General features: G+C 42.9%; 1 protein-coding gene and 1 long non-coding RNA gene across 8 annotated transcripts in view; one reads left to right on the forward strand and one right to left on the reverse strand.

The window, feature by feature from the left end:
- The window catches only part of SLC4A4 (solute carrier family 4 member 4), a 224,422-nt gene that overhangs the window by 148,451 nt on the left and 56,900 nt on the right, over positions 1-19,071 (forward strand). For all 3 annotated transcript variants that reach the window (XM_084519333.1, XM_084519335.1, XM_084519334.1), the window contains exon 8: positions 11,692-11,849. In XM_084519333.1, the coding sequence (XP_084375459.1) occupies positions 11,692-11,849 (158 nt within the window). The remainder of the gene's footprint in view (positions 1-11,691; positions 11,850-19,071) is intronic.
- LOC311436832 overlaps positions 1-19,071 on the reverse strand; it is a 105,349-nt gene that overhangs the window by 6,855 nt on the left and 79,423 nt on the right. For 2 of the 5 annotated variants that reach the window (XR_014693106.1, XR_014693110.1), the window contains exons 9-11: positions 12,208-12,292; positions 5,776-5,921; positions 1,898-2,101 (exon numbers count right to left, since the gene is read on the reverse strand). This is a non-coding gene — a long non-coding RNA (uncharacterized lncRNA). The remainder of the gene's footprint in view (positions 1-1,897; positions 2,102-5,775; positions 5,922-12,207; positions 12,293-19,071) is intronic. The other 3 variants (XR_014693108.1, XR_014693107.1, XR_014693109.1) reach the window with 3 other exon arrangements.

Raw genomic sequence — 19,071 nt, forward strand, 5'->3', positions numbered from 1 at the left:
ATGTTTTGGCAGTTTATAAGGATAATTAAGGAAGAGGTGGTGTGTTCTGTTTCATTGTATTTGTATTGGCAGAACACTTCTTTTTGAGGTAGCAGTGTGGAGAAGTGATTTGCCTTCATTTGTCTTATTTTATGAGCTGTTTTCTGCAGTTAATGTGCTGGTCATTTGCAGCTAGATAGACAAGCGGAGGCAGCAGGACTTTTGGACAATTTCTTTTCTGGTTTCCAATTAAAACACCACTGCCTCAGCTTCCTGTTCTCTCCCAGGCTCTGTTGCCAGGTACAGCAGTGTGACTGGAGAGGCACCTGAAAGACCAGTACTTCTGGCAGGAGACTGCCTCCAGCTTCGGAAGGTTGAGCTATTTCTAGAAGTCTTTCACTAACACTATGTTGAATAATACCAATACCAAATTCAAAATCAAAAGGAAGGTTTCTTGGACTGTCAACAAGTAAAACCTGTGGTTTACCCTAATCTGGTCCACACTAGAGACAGGTCTAGAAGAAGGAGGTGCTTCTGGTGGGCTATCCAGCAAACCTGAGGGAAGATGAGAGAGAATATACATATGTACGTACGTTTTAATGGCTTGCTTGTGTTGGGCTGGCTGGATACTGGCATCTTTCCTGCCATTGTGTGCTCAATAGTAACTGGTCCAGTAGGTGGGGAAGTTTGTACTAGCCTACTGCAGAAAAAGGGACAGGTGTACTGCAAATACACCTTGAAAATCATGCTTGGGTTTGTCTTCCTGCCTTAGATTGTTAAAGCAACTGTAGTTAGAAAGGGTCACGTTTACTCCTTAATGCTTCTGCAGTCTTAGATGCATGTTAGCCAAGTTACACATCTTCTGCATTTGATGCAAATAAGCTGTTCCAATATACTTATGTCTCTCAGCCACTTCATGAACTGAACTCCTGCCAGCTTGTGAATGGCCGTTTGTCAAACAGGGTGCACAAAGCGAGGGTAAGGAGCAAAAGGGCTGTGCAGCTGTGACAGTTAAATCCTACCAGCAGGACCAGGTGATGGCCTGCACAGAGGCATCCCAGACCTCACTGCCTTCTCTTTGTTGCTGGTGGCATCCTGCGCTCCTGTCTGATTTTATTAGAGCCCTGTCTGCACTTCCAAAGGTTGCCAGTGCAATTATGCCATACTGGCAAGTCCACATCACAGCCCCAAAGCCTGTGCTGGCTGAAGCCACCGAGCTGGATGACCCATCTTGGTGCCAAGTGGTCCTTCTGTTGCTGCGAGCTGTGAGAGCTGTGTACACCACAAGATTTTCTATTTTTTTTTCTCCACCAGACGACTGATGTGGCTACACTGAAAAAACTTCTACATATGGATAATGGCTAGATCTGGCACGTTGACTTCGTGCTCCTGATTTTCCTTGCTGCCAAGTGCGTGCGTTCCTTTGTGGAACCTCTTTGCTCAGATCTATACTAGCCTTTGCTTTGTCAGTGACACTTGTGAAGCAGTGACAGCAGGTATCTGTCAGCCTGACGGCACCTTTGCCAGCCATGACAAGAAAGTTAAGTTTCTGTCCTGGTCTGTCCTGTTCCTGGTTTTAGTCCCCATACATTCAACTGCACTGTTCCTCTGCTGGTAGAGCTGACGCTGTCTGCTTGCCCTGCGCTACCTGGGGATTTTGCTGGCGCTCCTTTTCCCTCTCTCTAATTTTCAGTACACCTACAGATACAATTTTCCATGCAGTTTTTAGCTTTCTAGACAGTTGCAAACTATGTTCCCACACACGGGCCTGTAGCTGCAGTGTCCGAGTCACAAGCACTTCAGGAGAATGTTTATAAAAGCATCCCCACATGATTAATCCATGGAAATATTAATGGCCTTGCTTATATTTAGTATTGCTTAAGCTGTGTTTGGGATGAGCTCTCACTTGGCAACGTACCTTTGAATTTCACTTCGCTTATCCCATGTGAGACTTCTCAAACCACACGGTGCCTGCAGCTGGATCAAGGGCTCGCTCCTCTGTTGTGAGGCAAGAGAGGTCAGACAACGTGCTTGTAGTTGTGTGGGAAGCAGGGCATAGCTCTAATCTCAACTCCCACTTCTTCCCACAGCTCAAGGAACATGTCTTCTCCATTCAAACAACCTGTTGGGGAGGACAAGGTTTTCATGGTATCTGCACAGGACACAGTTTGTTGTTCACGGGGTTAGGGCATGGCTTTATCAGTTAGCTTTTTGGGGAAAAAAAAAAAAAAAAAAAAAGCCTCTTTTTCAGCTCAGAGGTTTATCTGTGAACAAAAGTTATTTAGAAGACTCAAAGCACAGCCTTTATGAGCCCCTTTATTGCTATAGTGTAAGTGGACCGTAGGAAGGTGCGCTGCTCCTAGTACTGGTACCGCTTCTGTTTCTTGTCCTGTGAGAAATCCTTCAGTCGTGCTTTGTTCAAATGTCCTTGGCAGCTCCAAATGGCTGAAGCACCAGAAGATTTTTAATGCTCAAGATGTGAAATAAAAGGAACAGTTAAAGAAAATCTGTTTTTATTGGGGACCTGTTATTGCTGAGCTGATGAAACAGCACACACAAAATAAATAATATATACGGGGAGTTTGCTGACCTGGTGTTATCTCCAGCTTCAAAGGGTTTGTGTATGGGGATAAAAAACAGCTCTGAATGAATATGGTCAGCTGGAATATTTAGTCAGAAAGAGGCACAAAACCCCTCTTATTTGTTGTGGTGTGTGCAGCACTTATTCAAACTGGTGTTTCCATATCAACAGGAAATCTGTGCCAAAGCCAGCTCTAAAGTTAAAAAGAAATTGGCCTTGTTGAGAGAAACCCTCATGCCTTTCCTAGGGGGACTGATGGACGGGGAGGAGGGAGCTGATGGGATCCCACTGTTTGGAATGAAGTCCATTGATTAATGGTGAGAGCAATTCATTGCTTTTCCTGTTTGAACAACATCTCCTAATCTCTGCAGTCACAAGCAGAGATTCCTAATTTCTAGGTCTGTCAGCCTGGATGACCTACTTTCACTCCCTGGAGCTCAAATGAAAATAACTGCCTTCCGGTATAGCTCACTGCCACCTTTTTTAAAGGAAAGGAAATGTTTCTAGGAAGTTTAGTTAACTGGTATTTCATTTACTTTGGCTTTTTCTCTTTATGCAGAGAATAGTTTTGCTTGCGTAGTTTTTCCCTACAGTATCAGCAGAACACGTCTCAAGCATTCCTGGGAAATGGAGTTCCGTACAGAGACAAAACACAGAGCATTAACAATATCCCTTTAGGCAAGCATTCATGGGAAACATACATGTGGATAGATACAGAAAAAGAGAGAGACAGAGTCAGATTTAAATTTCTGGGGGATTTACCCTTTCCAAGTACGAAAGCACTGTGTGTCCATGTTCAGATACGAGAACCATTTGAGTGAAATACTGTGCTGTGATCAGGTAGGTGAGCACACATACCTTGTGCAGAGTAAATGGAAGGTAGAGTCAATTTTTATATGGACTCTCTGTTAGATAATTTAGCCCTCACCTCTTTTTTATTTTTATTTTTTCCCCTGTAACTGTGAAGTAGTTTCTTCCAACAAGCCTTTGTTCCCTTGACCCAGTCTCCTGTGCTCTCAGGCAGCCTGTTGCTGCCTGGCAGTTTGGAAGATCCCACATGGCGTGCTTGGCTTTGATGTAACAGGAGTTTGGGGAACTGGATCCCTTTTCCCTGTGATCAGGAACCGTTAAGCCTTCATTTAGTTGTACAAAGCACTGTGTGTGCAATTAGGGTTGTGATGGTAATCTGTGTATCAGCATTGATTTTGAATGCTCATATTTTGCTGTTGCTTTGAAGGTGGGAGGGGCAGAGCTGCATTTAATGGGTTTTAGTGAGAGCTCCTACCTGGCTCAGAGAGGAGGTAAACCATTCATCTTGTGCAGATATGGGGATCAGCATGGCTGGGGAGCCCCAACCTTTGCCTTAAAGGAAGACAGCAGCCAGTTGTGCCAGAGCTGTGCCTTGCTGCACTGTGTGCCTGTGGCAAAATCATACCCTAACCATCACGTGGATTCCTCCCTCCTTTTTGTCCCCAAATTGAGCACCAGCTATTTTTAATACTGCAGTGCTGGAGGTGTAGTGAACTTAAAAAATGCTACGTGGTAGGGTTGAAAAGATCAGGCTAAAATGGGTTCTCAGTAGGAGATGCTAAATATGACCTAGGTGTCTCCAGATTGATGAAGTGTGACTCAGAGAAGAGGGAGATTTGTAAAATGGTGAAGGCCAGAAAGAAGAGGAGGATCTCAGCATTTTTCTCACTGGATGGGATAACGCCAGTAGCTTTCAGCAGGCATTTCCACAAGCTGCCTTCTTGGGATTCCAAGCAAAAACCCAGAAACTGTACTTTTCATTTCTGCAAGATAGAGTTCTCAATTTTTCATCCTAGTGGTGTTTACTTCGGTCCTTCAATTCCACTGATAATAGCAACTAAATGATGCTAATTGGGAAGGGGAATTCAGGCTTGCACTTCAGACCTTGCATGGCTGGAGGATGCCATGTTATGAAGCTAGTGTCTCTTTGTGGCTTCCTTAAGTGAAGTCAATGGATGGCCTTTCAGTTCTGATTGTGTTTTGTCACAGTAAGGATGGGAAGAGGGTTTTCTGCTCTACCTATGCAATGTCACTAGATCTGAATAACATTTTTATTTTTATTTTCCTTTTGCTGCAAGGATGTTTGGGGCTTCCCTGCTGCAAACTCAGCAGCTTCTATGAGGTGAAGGCAGTTATGATACCCATAAGGGCAGCTGCCTTACAATAGTGGAAAAGCTAAAGCAAATTGTGGCCTTTACTAACAGATTTTCTTTTTCTCTAGTCCTCTTTTCATTTAGGGCTAATTTTTCAAACAGGGCATATAGTGTGGTAAAATAGCTATTCGATGACACATGAATGTATTTTTGTGAGTGCACTAGCTGTGACCCATGTCAATTAATCACGAGTACTCTCTCCATGCAAGTGGCTTTTAAATCCAAGCAGTGCTAACAGGCTGAGTAGCCAAAGTCAACAGCAGGCACTGATCACCGTGCCCAGTGCACTAAGGTGTCCTGTGCGAATGCAGAGTTAGTTATAGACGCCATATGGCACACTGCAGAACACAGTCCCAAAAGAGCAACTCATATTAAGCTTTCACAGACTAGCAATCTCAACTTCAAAGGGAACTGCTCCTGAACAGGTGGAGTGCTGTACCTAAACTTCAGCTCACACAGGCAGAGGTTTTTGTTCCGTAACTCTTCCTTAGGCTAGGGGTGACCAAATAGGAATATGAAACATGCATGCAGACAGATTCTTGCAAAGATCAGTGCCTACACGTTACCTGCATGCTGTTTTGCAAAGACTGGAAAATCATTACAGTAATGTGTCTAGCTACAGGGCTTCTCTAGTTGTAATTTTAGTGCTGCTTCGTGTGTGGGTTTCTGTTTTTTTTTTTTTGGTTTTGGTTTTCTGAAACTTAAGCTAATGACTCATTTAATGGAGTTTCCACTTGCCTTGGGTATCCTCTTTGCCATGGACAAGCCTATGAAAGACTTTGCAGAGTGTGTCAGGGGTCATGGGCAAGGGCCGTGTGTTTGTTCAGCCGTGTGCTCCTTTTTACCTTTTCTTGCTCTTCATTGTTAGGCAGCTGTGCTCTTGGTTGTGCTAGGAGCTCCCAAAAAATGAGAGACTTTACACACTTTACAAAATGTTTGATCCTGTCGAGTGATGTAGGAAAGTTAAGTCTACTTGGCTTGTTAATTTATTTTTGAAAATTTTGCCAGGAAGACCAGGAGCACAAAACTCACCTGGCTCCTTCTTGGCTCTGCTGACTGTAGTTGCTCCTTAATGCCTCCCGCGCTCGTGAGCTGTCATCTTGCATTTCCTTCCCACCTGAGTTTCAGGCTGGAAACTGCAGCAGTTTGGAGCTGTTTCATGAGCTGCACAGCAGTGTCTTGCACAGGGAAGGCAACGTGTGAGAGGAGAAGGCAGACAGGTATACAGCACAGTAAAATCACTGAAAGTAAACAGATGTAATAAAAGCTATGTGTGTGTACTAATGGCTTTCGCTTCCAGTAAATCTTAAGTGATGCTGATAATAACGGACTGTTAAAATACATTTAGGGAAGTGGTGATTTTTCACATTGCTGTGCCCTTTTGCAGGTACAGCACTGGAGATCTTTGGCCTTTAACATAGCATTAGTCGTCAGGTTAGAATAATGCTCAATTTAGCGGTGTGGGGAAAGTGAATAAATGCAGTGCTTCAAGTTGAAAGCCCTCCCTCCCTCACTCGTCTCCGGTGCTGCTGAGGACTCAGATCTTCTCTGAAGCTTCTTCAGGGAATGGTTCAAAATGGATTTTAAGTGCTGACTGCACCATTCCCATCTTCTCTCTGATAAATGATTTAAGAAAGTGTTGAGTGGTGCTGCAAAACTTTTGGAGAAAAAACACCATAATGATCTCTCTTCAAAATTAGTCATACGGTTCTGTTGTGCTAGACAGCTGGGAGAATAAACATGCTGATACCCACAGCCTCAGGAGCTGATTAGCCATAGGCCTCGAGATTCTTCTTGCCAATTTTGGTTCAGAAGGGCACCTTGGTTTTGAGCAAACGTTGTCTTTGTTTAGGAAACCAGGTAAGAGCATGACCAGCCTATTCAGCAAAGTTGAACATAAGCTTTACTGTAGAATTGCCACCTTCCTGGTATCTTTTATCCTTACTTTCCTCCAAAACGCCATTCGTAGCTGGTAGCGCTTTTCCAGGCTTCCTCCCCAGAGCTCCTCAGTGTTTGTTTAATATTTGCTCTGGTGGAACTCCTAACTGAAGTGTGTAGCAGTAGGATTGTTCCAGCAGTTTTCTTCCTGCTGAATCAGTAATTCATGCCCTTTCGTGAGACTTTTTCCTTTTTTTCTACTTCTTTGAGCCGCCTGGCAAAGCGCAGTGCAAGGCTCATTGTGGATTCGTAGCCCAGTTCACTGTTACCCCCGATCTGTGTGCCTGGCAGGACGCCTGCCCTCACCATTCACTGTTAGCCAGGCGGACACAGAGCATCTCCAGAGATCACCCTGGGTGAGGGGCTTTTTGGGAACCAACTGAGGGCACGGTTTACAAAAGCCTTCAGCTTCACATTAATTCTGCCATTGCTCAAGTGGACAGTTGAAAACAAAGCTGTCTCAGGGCTGAGCACACTCGGAAATCCCTCCAGGCTGTGAGGATGCAGCCTGAGTGCTAAAGCCAGATGGAGGGTCGTACACAAGAGTGGGGCAGTGGTGCCCCTCATGAGCGTGGCCAAGGCTGCATGAGCTGTTCTGTCGCTACTGGGGAAGGCTGTGGCTAAGAGCAGGGCTGCTCGGATCCTTCTGCATGCAGCAGGCCTGCTGAGCTAACTTAATAACCGAGCAGAAAAGCAATCTCATGCCAGGCTGTGGCCTCTGCTCAGAAGATTTCAAGTGCCAGGAGGATACCGGAAAAGAGCCAGGAGAGGCTGATGTTTAAAATACTGCTGGTGCAGTGATTGCCCATTATCAAATCAGAAGCAATTGATGACATTTCTCCATAGTTTGACTTAGATAATGTTTTGTCAGATAGAGGATGCATGTTGCAGTGCACTGCGAGCCTGCTCACACCTGCTGTGGTACATTTATAGTTTGTAGGTGCAGAGATGAGAATAACCTTTGGGCTGTGAGCAACTATTTTTAGTATGTAGCTATAGCTACACTTTGAGAGAAGATGTACAAAGGAGAGTAACTGTGGCAGTTGGCTGGTGAGAAAGATGCTGGTCAGTAGATTTCTTCTGCACTCTGATCTAATGGTGATGAGCATATAATTAGACCTCAGATAGCATGCTGAAAATGAATTCAAGCTTTTTAGATCTTCTTCCAAGCTTCCTTTCCTACAGTTTTGAGCCTCACTGTTCAGTAACAAAACAGATGCTTTGTCGCATTTCTAGAAGTGCTGCTTATAGTGTGACTCAAATCCCAGCGCTGCTTTCCCTACTGGTGGATTCACCTTTTGTCAGCTCCTCTGGGGCCGCTCCAAGACTTTGGGCTTTTCTGTCACTTGTGCAGCAAGCAGGCAGCCCTTAGAAAGGACCTTTGGGGCCAAATGACTACTTTATACACTCATGAGGTGTAGGAAGCAGAAGTTCTTGCTCTTTTTGGTCTCTCTTGTCCAGTCAGAAAATATCTTAATTTTACTTTATTTGAGCTGGTTTGCTTGTTGGAATATCCACACGCAGTAACTCCCTGATGTAGGAGTTGGAAATACCAGCTGTTTTAAGTTCAGCTTTATTTTGATGGGGAAATGAGAGGAAGATTTGGATTAACACAGAGCTTTTTCCTCCATCTATGGCTGCATGCATATCCTTATGCAGGAACTGGGGTAGTTATCTCTAGATCAAATGCACAGAGCTTATTTCCACTGGGTATTGACAAGGTGCCTTAGGTGAATCAGTGCTGACTGTGACTTTGTTGTCTGGGGTAATGGTGTTGGAAGAGATGGGAGAGAAAATAATAGTAAATAATAACTAATAATAGTAAATAATAACTATATTGGTTTGCTTTGTGATGCAACCTCCCTATTTTTTTTCTCAAAACAAGAGATCAAGTTCTTTTGTTTGTCAGTAAGCTAACATCTAGATCTAGAGTATGAGAAGGCTTGAAGATGAGCAGTGCAATTGCAGTGGTTTATGCTTACGGTGACTTCACCAACTCCTTTTGTCATGTTTCTGGCATATCTGTTGTCATTGTTAATGAAGGTAACGGCAAAGATATAGATGGATAAATGGAGAGTTGTATGTTAGCTTAACGTGTGCAAGGGAGAGAGTGAAAAATCAGAAGAAAAAGCCCCTTCCTCCCTAAAAGCTGGACTTGGGGGAATGGGAAGACAGAAAACAAACAAAAAAGCTGAGATAAGAACTCAGACTCGAGTTACTGAGGACAAAGAAGCAATCAAAGGTGATAAGGGTACAAGGAAAGAATAAGGCTACAAAGGCATCATGGGAAGCATGTGTTGAAATAACCTGGGTAAGAAAACCAGATTAATAGAGTGATCAGGAAGTAATTTTGGTCTCACAGTTTAATTTCTTCTACAAAATATTTGTTGAAATGGGCAAGTTTGTTGTATACTATCTTCTCTAATTACCTGGTTGTATTTCAAAAGAATCTCTCTTTTTTTCCTAGATGATTTTGATCTTATACTCTGCTCATTCCTTTACCATTCTTTAAAAAGGGTAACCTGAGCCTTTTGGGATAAACAGCTGATCAGAGCAAGCCTGCTAACTGGTTTTGTTCCTTATCCCTAGGTGATCATTTTACAGAATAGTTAGAGATCTTTAATCTTTTATCCTTGTGCTGCATGCAGCTCAGCAGCACACAGTGCCTTGCACAGCCCTATGTCACTCTCAAATTTAATCATAGCCCAGAAATTACGAATTTCAAAGCATCAGCAAGTTGCTCTGTCTGTATATTCAACCATGACTCTTCCTGGAAAATGAGAGGACAAACTAGTCATGAGGGGAAAGCTTCTGGTGAGGGTGGTGAAGGTTGTTTTGAGACGTCTTGCTTTGATGGCCTGGGAGAGGGGGGTGTATCTCTACCACTTAAGGTGCTTGGGGGAAAGCCCCCAAGGTGCTGCCTTAGAAAAGTAGGGCAGAGGAACAACATCCCCTCCTGCTGCTTAGCCTCTGACCATTCTTCTGGCAGCTTTGCCTTTGTCCCAGGTACGGTGGATGCTGTCTGAGGCAGTGGATGCTGTCGTCTCATTGAGGGAGGACAGTTGCTTGCTTTTTCACCCCACAGACAATTCCTGGCTCAGCAAAGTCTTGTCAAATTGTACAGAGAAGCTTTCAATTAACGAGCACCAGATTTCCTTGTCAGATTTTCCTGAGTGTGTCCCTAAAAGTTGTATGTCTGAACATTTTGTCATTTGCTCGTTCTTCCAAGGGATACATTATCCAGTAGTGAATAATTGACAGCATCAGTTTAAAGTTACAAGGATTCTGTTGGGGAATTACCATATGCCTCATTTTTTTCCTTGTGCATTTAAGGTTTTTTAGCTTATAAATATTAAAACCGTCACTCAGCATGTACTTTGGGAATTATAAGAGCTTGTGGAGCCAAATTGTGTTGTGAGCTGCTGTGAACTGTAGGTAGCTCTGCTGAAGTAGATTTCTTCACTTTGCCAGTGGGCCACACTGATTTTTCAACAGTTCATGCAGAGTGGTACGTGGGTACTCCAGATATTAACAGTTCTTTTTCTTCTGGGCAAGGCTCTTGAAAACTCTCACTAGCAGAAAGGTGTTATGAGGTAGAGGAAAGAGTGGGATCAGGTCAGGAGTTGCTGTGGCAGGATAAAATAGTAGCTGCAGTAACTTGATCATGAAGCGATGGATGCTCAGCTGATGGTGGAAACCTAAGAGGCCTTATTAGTTGCATGGTGATTACTAACCTTTCAGTGTTTGGGGTTTATATGTATTTGAGTTTTGTGCACACAAGAACCTTCCTTCTCATTTCTCCCACGCTCATCTTGGCTATTCCAGCCAGGCCTGGTGCTTTTCTTTCCCTCTGAAACCCCCTCCGATTTCCCTCTTCTTCATGGATGCCCCTCCTCACTTCATTTCTTCCCAAGGCTTTCTCTTCCTTTCAGATCTTTGGGGGGCTGAGGAATGTAGCAGCCATCCAGCATTGCCTGTTAAGAATAGGGAGAAAAGGCTTTCTCCTGCACAGGGGTCAGCAGTTTGTTTTCCCCCGTCCCCCTTCTGCCATGCACTGCTCTGGCTGCTGAAACCTGTGGTGAGGGCTCAGGGCTCAGGTGGTGACGTGGGAAGCAGTAAGGAGCCAGTCTCTCACCAGGACAGTCACTGAGACTGTTAGCATAGTTTCAAAACCAGCATGCCTTCTACTTTTGCCCAGTGACTCCTCATGTACTGGCCTGCACAGGCAATGGGAACAGCAGCTTTGGAAAACCTAAAGAAAAATATTAGATTAGGGCAGAAGCCACAGACATAGGAAACTTGCTTCTAAAAGCCTGCACTAGGCTTAGTCTTTCAGTTGGAACTTGAAAAGACATGTACACCACGAAATGCATGTGCCCAGCTCCTGGCATGGTCTGCTGGAAGGACATCCATCCTTCAGGGTTTGTTTTCCTCAGGCCAGTCATTTCTGTAGCAGCAACCGCAGATCCTGAAGTTGCACTTTCACTCCTACAGAGTGCATGCCCTTCCCTGGCGTCCAGATGGCCAGGCCGCAAGTTGATGCAGTACTTCTTCCTGAAGCTCTGCCCACATCTAGTCATCTTGCTCAGTGCTGCACACCTTTTTCTCCCCAAGCTAACACCATTTCAGATCCAGAAATGGTAACAATAGCTCCAGGAGGTCTGATCTTCTCAGCGCTGGCTTGGATCCAAGCACCAATAGCAGGATTGCTCTTCTGGTGGCTATTTTCTTAGCAGGAATATTCAACTTTCTAAAGGGTAGCATGAATACAAGGGTGGTCATCGACTTCTCTGGTCTGGCTTCTGCTTAATATGTATAATTGGGAGAGGTCTACAGTAAGTAGCAGTGCATTCGTCTCTGTCTTACTTACTGACACTTACTGGCCAAAAATAGGTTCAGATCCTATGACCAAGAAGGAAATGTGGCTGAACTGGGTAAATTTTATTGTACATTTCTGTTTGCATGGCTAACAACATTCATTCTATTTTTCGTTCTCTTTTACCGATGCAGTTGAAGAATAAATTCATGAAGAAATTGCCCCGTGATGCTGAGGCCTCCAATGTGCTGGTTGGGGAGGTAGACTTCCTGGACAGTCCTTTCATTGCCTTCGTCCGGCTGCAGCAGGCAGTTATGTTGGGTGCTCTGACTGAAGTCCCCGTACCTACCCGGTAAGAGAATTCTGCCCCTAGCAGTGCTCATGAATTAGAAATTGCATTTGCACCTTTTAAAATAATAGCACCAGGCCAAAAGACGACCTTCTCCATTGGTTTGCATCATATGACTTGCATAATGGTCATACATTTTTTCAGGATTATTGGTTTTTAAAGTAGCAAAACCTTACTACAGCTGCCTAATAATTTTCAGGTCCGAAATTTGGTTGTAACATGAAAGCTGTGAAATGCACAAACGCTATGCAAACACATTAATTTAACAACTTAATGGTAAAGGACACTACCAACATGAAATGTGACTACTGGATTTTTTCTACCCCTCATGACTCTTGCCACACACACATATTACACATACCTCAAATTCCTTCTGCATGCTTTTGCAGTGCATATTTTTCTTCTTAAAAATTCACATTAGATGAAAGGATGCAGTTCTGGCCCTGCTGGGGGGAAAAAAGTCAGATAAACTGAGGGAGAAATTCTTTCTGTGATTGTCACACCAGATGTTTCTTTGTATTTCACAATGGCTGAGAAAAGAAATGTTGTGCAAATATTTTATTTATTGTGACTCATGTTGCAAATTAATCTGTAGTGTCACAAATACAAATATGTTGTATGTTTGTATGTATTTGAATTAAATTCATACACTTGTCATATTATACACACAGTAGGTAAGAACTGTGAAACTGATTAGCATGAAAAGGTAAGGAAATGAACTAAGCACAGACCACGGCGGTGTTTCAGGGAGGACAGAGGCTGCACTGGACAGACTGCAGGTGCCCTGCAGTATCCTGTTCCATCTCTGCACGGGTCTCTGTGGTGCCTTGTTACTTGGTGCTGCTGTGTGGATGCTGTTAATGCTGCACACATGGGCTCTGGCGTGCTTTCAGTATCAAGTGACAAAGGATTTACTTTGCATTTTACTTGTAATTACAGAATTCACGCTGCACCTTTCGTATCAGTAATGTGCAAAATACATATTTTATATGAGCAGTTTTAAGAGCTTTCAATACAGAGTGAAAATTCTATTTTGAATAATGTCTAGAGGGTGAGAGGCTATATGGATTAATACCCTGTGAGAATGGGCATGTTAACACTACAGAGGCGCATCACTAGGGCCTTACTGGCATGAACCACAGACATTGTATGGAATGAAAGTTAAATGGATGTTACAATCTGTACCTTATTTTAATATATAAAACAAAGGAGAAAGGCAGTCTAGTTTTGCTATTTAATTGCCTTCTAGTAAAGCAGCAGTGTTTGGATCTCCTGGAATCTGTTTAAGTAGCTCTTTAGAAGAACCATGTCACCATCTGTTTGCACACACTGGGTATTCTTTCAGCAGTATAGGGAAATCAAAGTGCCCTAATTTTGTAAACGGTAATTCTTCGTTCCTCAGTATTACCGAGCTCTGTATGCTTCAGTATTTCAATTTCTCTGTCTACTCCACTAGCTCCTTTTTTTATATACATCTCAAAATGCTTTTCAGCAGAGGTAAAATCAGGTATTGTTTGTTTTGGTAGTGGGAGCCAGGAAGTTAGATCTAGGATTGTTCAATGACCTCATTACTCAGTAGCATTAATCAAGACAAGATGTCCTTCCATGCCAACATTTTTTTTCCAGGAAATAATATTATCCATTTGCTGTCCTCCAAACCAAATGTTAGCCCTAATCAAAGTAGGGAAGCTCATTAGATTGCTTTTGTGAGTAATGAAGAGCCATTTGCAATGGCTGCATCCTGTGAAATTCAATCAAGGAAATCCCATAAGGGCCCAGACTAGTTATGATGGAGTGTCTCCTTGCTCAGCCCTTAGTTTCAGCCATCTTACACAGTGGGCATTTCTGCTGAAGACGTGCACTTAACAACCCACAGAGTCCACAAGATGCTTAGCTGGAGCCTTCAGTGTTCTTCACTCCTGTCCCTCAGGATTTCTTCTTTTATTTTGTTAAATTATCAAGTTCCTGGTAAAATTATCAAAACCATGCCAGTGAAGTTAGGCCATACACAACCATGTGGGGAGGGGGATGGTTCTAAATAAATGTGAGCTAGTGTTTCAGTGCTCTGGCTTTCTATAGAGAAGTGTTGTGATGCAGTTTTACCAAGTAACTGCAATGTGAAGTGCATCAGTCCGTCTCCAGAAAGCTGGTCCCTTTCATGTAGGGACCTCTGTAGTGTTCAACACCCAGGTTTCAGCTCTCAGCTTTGGGAATCCTGATTTGGGAATCCTGATACAGAGGGGAGGCTGCATTTGCATAGCCATCTAATTCTGCCTTCCCAGGTCGTGAAATGCATTGCTGGAGGGGTGCTTGCACAGCCGTTCAGTTCATGTTTCTGGTGTGCTGTGTTAAGAAATCTCATCCTTTTTAGCGACTACAGATGTACTGGATATTTCACAGGAGCCAGCAAAGTGCCCTGCCCTAAAGATGTTACAGTCACAGGGCTTGTTGGAGCAATGGCAGAGGGATCACGAGCGCCCTCCTGAGAAAGTGAAAGCAGGCAAGACGGGAGAAATCGTTTCCAGTAATATCATCATGTCACAGGGCTTTCAGAAGTACACGAAGCCATCTTGATGCTTTACTTTTCACAGTGCTAACCTAGCAGGGTTTGCAGGGAGAGGGCAGCAACAGCTGATTATCAAGCTGCAACCATTCGCTGGACATGTACGAAATTGCCACAATCTTTTGATGTAGAAGCAAATATGACACTAAGCCCTGCAGAGCTGAAAGGCTCGTGGTATCTATAGTCCCTGCCCTGGTTTGGTTTATTCATATTGACCTAGTGCTGTAGAACAGAAAAGGATTATTGTGTGTGTATAAGGTAGATATTATTCATCATGTAGACTTCCAGTTAAATAGGTTACTTATTTCTGCTTTTTTTTTTTTTTTCTCCACGCATTCCTTGGCTTGGATTTTTCTTCTAAGCTACAAAATTTTGGACACTTTATAAAAATAAAATTCCCTTTGTAGATATAGCTCTCCCCTAGATAAATTATATATATATGTTTCCCTGCACACTTCCTTGCTAACTATTTTAAGTATTTCCTTTACTTAAAAGTAAATTTTTACTTAAAAGAAACCAGCTAGACCTGATGAAATCTCCAGGAAAAGTTTCTATGCAATATAATTTCATACAAGCTTGGTAATAAAAATCAGGGAACTTAATTTGGTGTAAAGAACTTCCAGCCTTTTGCTCTGTCATCTTTTCTTGTTACCACTCAGACTGAAAATTATTTATGGATTTTGGTCTTCTCCTGTCAATTTTAATTCCCCAGTGCTGTGAACTCCTTATTTCGGTGAGCATTTAGTTACTGTACTTGCCCCGTTGCTTTGGTGTGGCTGCCTCTCCTCCTGACAATGCACCAGATGTAGCTTTTTATTTTCATAAAACAGATGTACAATTATGTGTTTAGGTCTGTTCCATTAATGTAATGATGATGGGGAAAAAAGATAAAGAATGAGCAAGGGAAAGATTTTTTGGAGATAAGCTGTACAGACTTGCATAAGTCTAATATGTAGTGCTGGGAAATTGCTTGTGTCTACAAGTCTCAAATGAAATGAAGTAACTTGCCCAAGGTCACTCAGAAAGCATGTGGCAGAACCAGGAGTCATGCTCTTCTCTGTTGCTTTCTATCTTGAGCTTTTAATTGCAAGGGCATCTCTTCTTTTGGTAGGCAACGATGAAGTGCGTGTCTTGTTCCTTAACTGCAGCCCTGAAATTGTTTTCAGGGCTGTGTCCTTTAGAAGCCATTCCAACAGAAAGACTTGCTTTTGGACATCAGAGCTCTGGCAACAAATGAATTTTGTCTGTATTCATATGTTGGACACCATGTGAGATGCCTGCAATGTTGGTACGTTGCCCAGAACTTGAAGGAGCAGCTGTGTGAAAATTGAAGAAGGACCAAACACTTTACCTCCTTCTCTCCTTACTGTAATTCTAAGGAGTGGTCCCTTCATTACAGAGGTCCAAGCCTTGGGTTCTGGTGGAGAAGCTGGTCATGGGGTTGTTCTTTCAGCCCTTGAGTCCATCAACATATATCGTGATCAGGAATGCTGGGTGACTTGCAGGCATTTCATGTGGTGTCCAACAACAGGAGGACATCAATAAAAGCATCTTCCACAGGACCTTACTGATTTTGCTTTATGTAGGTGCCTTTAGCACTTACAGAATTGCAGTTCAGATCTGGGAAATAGTCAGGGGTGAGCAGGCTGAATCTGAATCTTGTTTTACTTGTTCTTCCTTTTCTGTGCCTGTGTGAGGGACCTTGTCTTCTGTACTGGCAATCAGCTTGTAAAGAGACCATGGTGAGCTTGACCTGGCCCTGGGGCAGTTTTCACTACAGCTCCTACCCCATATTGGCGTTTGTTAAAGTCATGGACATGACAGATTTTTAACAATGTCTCAAATGGAAAACATTAATGCTGCACTGACTTTAGAGCCTGTCTGTGTTGTACTCATTCCTCACCTCCTAAGTGTGATTCGTGTGATTTCATGGACATTTCTAGCCAATTTTCTCACAAGTGCACTGCTTAAGACTTTGTAGTCTCCTTCAGCAATCTAGATTGCAATTCCACCCTGCAGTCTCTGGAGTCATCTCCTGCCAGGGTCCAGAGGGTTCTGATCAGGTGGCCCACAGTGTTCTGTTACTGGGCTTGTGCAGTGCTGCTGCAAAACTTTGTTAAGGCCTTTTCAGTGTGTGGGTTCTGTGTACAGTGCAGTGGCAGGTGCCCATTTGTCTGCTTGGATAGAAGTTACTCATCTGTAAAAATTAATTTATTCTTGTTGGTTTTGGTGGCATCAGCCATGTGATGAAGAGGTTAATCAGACACAGTCGGTGGTCATCATCTGCTTAAGGGGGGAAAGCGTCCAAAGTGACAGGAGGAAGAGTGCTTCAGGTAAAAAAGAATAATAAATTAGAGTTTCTGACTCACTCTCAGCTTGGAAGCAAAGGAGTGCTGTGAGGGTGCTGTTGTACAAAGTTCAATACAATGCATCCTGGGTGAGGACTATCAGCCCTTTCTGTAAGCTGTTGCCCAGGGCATTTGGAAGAAACACTGAGTTTTATTACAACTTCAGAGAGACTGTGAGCTAAGTGATAGATGGTGAAATCTCATGTTTTCTGCATTGAAACATCCTTAGAAATATTAAGTATCAGAAATGAACGTTTGATAACTCAGCATGTGTTGTGTGAAGCAGAGAGTAATTCCGTGTTGGCTTCAACCCAACAGATAGAGAATGCCACAACTCCCAGGGAGGGCTTTTTTAGCTGGACAAACTCTTAAGTAAATGCTATTAAATACATGCAAACATAATCCAGTCCACACCACCAAAGTACATGAATGTGTTTGTAGTTGTGTGTATGCGTGTGCACATGCATATTTGGTGCTTTAAAAAGTCTTGTTCTACAAGCTGAATCAGTCAGGATGAAGAATTTAGAAAGTCTCATGAACAGGCTGTTTTAAAGAACATTTAGTAAGTGCAGGAGCATTCAGGTGCTTCTGTTGTGCATTGGAAGAGAGCCAGGTGATGTAATTATTTCAGGAGATGGTTATGAAAATGTCTTATTCCTTGGAAATCGAGGAGAATGACAAGCAGCAACCTCTGAAGTTATGAACTTTTTTTAAAGTTAATGTATTTTGGATAATTTGCATCCCAGAGTTTAAATGTCTTGGCTGAGGAACGATTTCTCTTTAATTTTGTTTTATAACAGCCCTTGAAATGCAGGGAAAGTTCCAGGAGGTAAGAGGAGAGCAAAGGACATGACCTAGGTGTGCATGGGTTAGTCACCTCTGGGTGAACCTTGAGTAAAACTCTTGAAATCCTCGTGCAGAACTTGATTAGGAAGTGTTACAGTTAGTAATGCCAATGAATATGTATTTATGGATCCTGGCATACTAATTTCTTCTATAGGACTGTAGATTTTTAATAGAAGATATTTGTTTGCATATCATATGCTTTATAAAACAGTTGACTTAGTGTGTTATGATGTTTTTATATATATATACATTTTTATATACATAATAAATATGTATATAATTATAATTACAAAATATAAATTTAAAATTGTATTTATAAAACATGGTCTGAGAGCCACGTTTTTCTAGATGATGCTGTAGGTAAAAGGCTGAGGCCACACCTGGGTACAGCTGATGTTTCTGTCAGTGCTGGAACCACTGAAACCTGGTTTCCAAGAGATACATACATGTACTGTGTCCTTTCACACCACCATGCAACAATCCCAACTTTCCCCTACTGTCCTGCCATTTCCCAAGATTCCCATATTTGTCTACTCATTTTTTGTTAATTCCTGAAGCCCACTAACTCAGTGCTGCTAAACTGCCAGTGGGGTAGGACAGGCCAAGTGCCAGACCGGGTTCTGAGCTATCTATGTGCTGGTCAGCCACAGGCTAGCAGAGTAGAAAAGTAAGGTCAGGCCTTGAATTTCACTCACTGACAGTGCCTGTTTGGGTCTCCTTCCCTTTGCAGCCACAGGCTCTCCCAACGCTTGTAGAAACATGATTATGTTTGGTATCTCTGGGCCTGTGTCCTGTGTGAAGTTGGCCACTGGGGTCAGAAAGATGGATGGACGGTGTGAACACCCAACTTAATTTTCCTGAATGTTCCTGAGTAGCGGTAGTTATTTCATCTGTATGTTCACACTGACAAAACTGCCAGCTCTTGGATGATTTCTCTGAGGAAGACTGATACATTACAGAAGGTTCACAGAAGAACTGTTAAGTGACTAGAGAGAGGAGAAAAGCCTCAAATTACTTACCCTAAACGACAGATGGCTCAGGGTGAATGGATCAATGGGGGGGATATTAAAAAAAATTAATTATTAAGGGTTATTCAATCTAGCTCTAAGAGCCAACTGAAATAGACGACTGGAATTGGAAGCTAATGCTTCAACTGGAAGTATTCAAACTGGAAGTAATGCAAAGGGTTTTAGATGAGATAACTTACCAAAGGTTATGATGTGTTTATTTTCCATTACTGATTGAAAGGTATGGCTGTACTTGGAAAAACGCTTAATTCAGGAAGCTTTAGAGGTGTTTTGAGCAGCTATTAGTATTTCTGTTTGAAACACAGCCTTACAGAGTTTTCTGAAAATTGCCCCAGTAATTTCCATCCTTTGCTAAATTAGGTGAAATGGAAAAGTTGGTCTCCTGCCCTGTAGTTTCTTTTGTTGCTAATTGCAAGGGTGAGTCGACGCGCGAGTGAGAG

This window comes from Aythya ferina (assembly GCF_964211825.1).
Source record: "Aythya ferina genome assembly, chromosome: 4".
NCBI classification, from domain to species: domain Eukaryota; kingdom Metazoa; phylum Chordata; class Aves; order Anseriformes; family Anatidae; genus Aythya; species Aythya ferina.